The 4,917-nt window shown below is 51.1% G+C and overlaps 1 protein-coding gene across 1 annotated transcript in view; it reads left to right on the top strand.

Annotated features, from left to right (window-relative positions):
- DLX6 (distal-less homeobox 6) overlaps window positions 1–4,073 on the top strand; it is a 4,454-nt gene extending 381 nt beyond the window's left edge. The window contains exons 1-3 of the mRNA XM_060019892.1: window positions 1–70; window positions 1,318–1,511; window positions 3,321–4,073. The exon at window positions 1–70 is cut by the window's left edge and continues 381 nt beyond it. Coding sequence (XP_059875875.1) covers window positions 1–70; window positions 1,318–1,511; window positions 3,321–3,572 — 516 coding nt within the window. The 3' untranslated portion in view covers window positions 3,573–4,073. The remainder of the gene's footprint in view (window positions 71–1,317; window positions 1,512–3,320) is intronic.
- Window positions 4,074–4,917: the final 844 nt, after the last annotated feature.

Genomic DNA, 4,917 nt, shown 5'->3' with positions numbered 1-4,917 from the left:
CAGCACAGCCCTTACCTCCAGTCCTACCACAACAGCAGCGCGGCCGCCCAGACGCGAGGGGACGACACAGGTGAGAGGCCGCTGGGGCAGCTCGCTTCTCCCGCCTCCCGGCTGCCCCCTACCCCGCCCGCCCCGTTTACTTCCTCAACGCCGGGGCCTCCGCCGGCCCCCTCCCCCAGGCGGCCCGGCGCGCCCCCGGCCAGGCCTCGTGCGCGCCCGCTCTCCTGGCGCCGGCCTGCCGGCCTCGCCCGGCCGGGCCCCTTCCCGCAGCCGCGGACCCTCGGCTTCCTCGAGGCTGGACCCGTCTGGCTCCCTCGTCTCTGGCGCGCCGCTCGGGCCGCGCCTCCGGCTCGGCGCGGGGTTCGCTCGACCTGTTGGTCCGCACTGCGCTCTCCAGCCCGCTGGGTCCGTGCGCCCTTTGCCTCTCTCCTCCCCTCCGGGTTGTGAACCGCGTTTGGCAGGACTGGGGACATTTCTGGGCCGGAACTGGGGAGCGTGTTTTGCTCCCCAGCCTAATCTGGGCGGCCAGTGGCCTACTTTGCGTGAGGCGCCCAGTGCGCTTCGGTGACCCGGGGAGAAGCTGGCGTGGCCTCCGGCTCTGGTTAAGCTGGTGACAACTGGGCTCTTTCCCGCAGGCTTTGAGGTGTCTCCCACACCCACCCCTAACTGGGCCCCCTCCCTTGGGTTTTCGATACACTGTTGGCTGCTCCTTTGTTCGTGGAGGTGAAGCCCAGGGCTCAGCACCCTTGGGGGACAAAGTTGCCGCGTGAGGCTCAGCCTGCTCGGGTGCTGGTCTGAGCGGCTCGTTGTGTTTTGTTTGGGGTTTTGGTCCCTCTCAGCAGAATCATTTTTGAACACACCGAGGGATCTTGATGCACCGGGCTTGGAGCTAGTGACATCAAGCCAGCTGGCCGCAAAATCACTAGGGTGGCTCAAGCACACCTTAGGGCACTGTAAAGCCAGGCCGAGGGGCCCCGCTCCGCGGAGAGAGCAGTCGCCCAGCGGCGCCGCGCGCCCCAGAGAGCGGCTGGCGCCGCCTCCGCTGCGGCAGAGCTAGGCTGTTTGCCCCGGGGCCCAGGGCGCTCCCTCTGTACGGCCACCGCGCATTATGAGAGACAGAGTCAGGGTCGGAAAGAGGCTTTTGCAGCCGCTGGGAGCACCCGGGCACTGTGAACCCAGAGAGGTCAGGGTGGCGTGGGGACGCTTCGAGGAAACCCTTATTGGCTTTGGGAAGACTCGGCGCAGGCCAGGCCAAGCTCAGGGAGACTGCAGCAGTAGCCTCACGGGTGACCGCTCCTCTGTATCCTTTGTTTGCAGATCAACAAAAAACCACAGTGATTGAAAACGGGGAAATCAGGTTCAATGGAAAAGGGAAAAAGATTCGAAAACCTCGGACCATTTATTCCAGCCTGCAGCTCCAGGCTTTAAACCATCGCTTTCAGCAGACTCAGTACCTGGCCCTTCCCGAGAGAGCTGAACTGGCAGCTTCCTTAGGACTGACACAAACACAGGTAATTCCCGAGAAGCCCGAGTATTCCTGAAATGCTGACCCCACTTTCAGATTGGGCAGGGAGCACATCAGGAGGAACTCTTGGCCTAGTCAACCAAGGATGGAAGGAGCTTAATGACAAATGCCTTTGCTCCAGTTACGCATTTTCCCGGGACAACACAGTTTGGAATAAATGACCTGGTGTTGAATACTGGATTGGATTTGCACATCCTCCCAACCCTCGACGACCCCACCCCAGCCTAGTGTCCTTTGGCGACCAAACTGATAGTTTAATCGAGTCCTGTTCCAGAGTAGAACAACACAAAAGAGAACAAGCAGGAGAAAGAGAAAAAGATGTTCAGGTCAGGAGACAGAATAAGACCCATGTTTCTTAAGGATCTTTTTGTGGGCCCTGGGACTTAATAAGGATTTCAACTCATTGGCATTGAAAGAATTACGAAGTGAAAGGGGGGTGTGTTAGCCAGACAGGCATAGGTTCCAATAGGATTCAGTAAGGGGACCAAGGCGCAAACTCTTCATCCTAGGATGCGTGAGGTGAGTTTTTCTGAAAATTGCCATAAACTCAGTGGTTAAATCGTCCTGGTTGACTGGTTGATGCAGGCTAAGGTACCTCCCTGGATCACAGAACTTGGGAGCAATGGCAGAGCTGGAGATCAAAGAGAAACGTGCCCAAATTACAGCAGGTGAAGCCTCAGTTAAGTACAGTTGCTGAAGTTCTCCTGTCCTACTAATTTGAAAGACATATGGGGCACTTCAGACTTCACAGGAAGAGGTTTAGGCAGGTGTATTAGGACCCTGGTCATAAAGCCGGGCTGCAATCACCTGTGGTTTTTGTCCTTGTCGATTAACTTAGCTGCATGGGGTGGTAGGCCTCATCTGAAATGGGTGATCTTCAGCAAGGGGACTTCAGGTTTTATGAGACTCTTGCTGGGGAGTGATTCTGTGGTGCCTTAGAACAGATGCTCCTCAAGCTCTTCTTTTCAATTCAGCCTGCTTTCTCTTGCCATGTTGCCACTGGAGCCATGTCTAAAGGGATTCCTGCTACTCAGTAACTTGTATTCCTCTTGGAAAAGCAGACTCCTAGGGCTAAGTAATTTTAAAGGTAAAGGAAGCTGTACCATAGGATGTCCTTTTTCAAATACAGTAGATCTGGGATGTTAGCTTAGATATGCTCCCGTCTTAGATTCCTGGTTCGCATTTAACTTTCCGGAGCCCTTTGACTTTTAGTGACTGCACTGACAATCATGACCACAGTTTGACTGAGCAACATACAAAGTAGGGAACGAGTGAGGCACGGTCCCTAATCCCTGCAGGATTATGTCAGAAGGAAGATGCTCCATGTACAGTCTGTGGCCTATGCAGTATATGCATAGATATAGTCAAGGCATCTGGTTATAAATGCACAGGCTTTCATCTGTTCTTAGTCATTTGCTCACAGTACACGCAGAGATGCCAGGCTATTTGAGGAAGTGCATTCAGTTGGCTTTCCGTTTAAAGCTACTCCTTTAGACTTTGAACCCAGCTATTTCATTCGCCTTTATTCTTGTTTTATTCTTATTTATGCTGTTGTTTCAAACCTAGGCTTGCATCTAACTGAAGAGTTACAATGACTTTAGGTATCCGGACAAGATACCAAGTAAATGGTGGGGGTGGGGTGGGGTTGGGGAGAGGGGAGCGGCTAGAAAGAGGTGGAGGAAGGCGGGGTCTTGAGGGCTTGGCGTTCGCGGGTTTGTTTTTTTTTTTTCTCCCAGCTATAGGCACTGGTTCGATGTTTTTCGGGCCTAATGATGGCTGCTGCGTTTCGTTCCAGGTGAAGATATGGTTTCAGAACAAACGCTCTAAGTTTAAGAAACTGCTGAAGCAGGGCAGTAACCCGCATGAGAGCGACCCTCTCCCAGGCTCAGCGGCCCTGTCGCCGCGCTCGCCGGCGCTGCCTCCGGTGTGGGACGTTTCTGCCTCGGCCAAGGGTGTCAGTATGCCCCCCAACAGCTACATGCCCGGCTATTCGCATTGGTACTCCTCTCCACACCAGGACACGATGCAGAGACCACAGATGATGTGAGTTATCTGAGGGAAATCGATACCCTAGGGAAACGTCTGAACAAGGCAAGGAGGATCCGGGACCTGCTTGCATCTGCCAAACCGAGCCAAGGAGCAGGCTTGGGAGGACTCTTATGTGTGGCCAGACCGTCTGGGTGCTTGCTCCCTCTCTCTCTCCTCTCCCTTCTCCTCAGCCTCTCTCTCTCTCTCTCTCTCTCTCTCTCTCTTCCTTTTTTTGCCTCCCTCCTTCCTTCCCACCTTTTTTTTTTTTTCATTTCCTTTCTTCATCTGCCTTTTCCCTTGAGCAGCCTCAGTAATTGATTTTGCATCTTAGAGAGAGAGAAGGAGAGATAGAGGTACAGAGAGGATGGGGGGGACTGGTTTCTGTGCCAGCACTCCTGAAACCTCTCACTGTAAGGATATTTTCCCATACCCCTTGGGATCCAGGCGCTGAGCCTCTTTTTCTCTTTGGGAGTATCCATCAAAAGGACTTTTTTTAACAGACATTTTCCCCCACCAGAAGAATCTGCGCAAACATGGCAGCGTTTTTACTTGTTTAATGAGCTTAAGACATTACATGATGAAAGAGAAGCATTTCGGACTCCTGCATTTTTATTTACAATCCCAGACTGACGAAAGAAAGAAAGAACGAAAGAAAGAAAAAAAGAGAGAAAGAAAAAAGAAAGAGAGAAAGAAAGAGGGAGGGAGGAAGGAAGGAAGGAAGGAAGGAAAGAAAAAAGAAAACCTCACATAACAGCCCTACTCTAAGGAAAAATCAGCTGTAAGATTAGAACGTTGCCACAGAGGGAACGCTGCATGTTTTATCAAAATGCAATGAGCAAGAATGATGATTTAAACAAAGCAAAACAAAACCACTTTTCCCCCACCCCTACCCCCAAACCCTGAACTGGAATCAGGAAAGACAGAGGAAACAACCCAAATCACCATTCACTAAGCTAATAGGGACATTTATATCAAGAAACATTTCTGTATATATTGTTGAATTTTAGTTGTACATATACTTTGTATGTTTTTGTCTTCTTTCATATATGGAGTAAAAGCCACAAAACGCTGGGAGTGTCCTGTATATTTCTCTCTGTGTGTCTCTATCTCACCACCCCCTCCTCCCTCCCTCCCAGTATATTTTCTATCACTCTTCAAAGAATTCCTATTTCCTAATATGGGAAACCCTATATATAAACATCAAATGCCTGCAAAGATAGCAGTTTGCAGCACTGGCCTTTGTCTTAAGTACTTTAACATTAACCATGGGTGTTTTCTCAGCTTCCTTTATATATTATAGTTTTACTGTAATTTCTACACATTTATCTATTTTAAAAAATCATTAGAATGATCTAACCCCAGGT

The sequence above is a fragment of the Delphinus delphis genome, chromosome 9 (genome assembly GCF_949987515.2).
Source record: "Delphinus delphis chromosome 9, mDelDel1.2, whole genome shotgun sequence".
NCBI lineage: Eukaryota > Metazoa > Chordata > Mammalia > Artiodactyla > Delphinidae > Delphinus > Delphinus delphis.
This window is presented reverse-complemented; position numbering and strand designations above follow the sequence as displayed.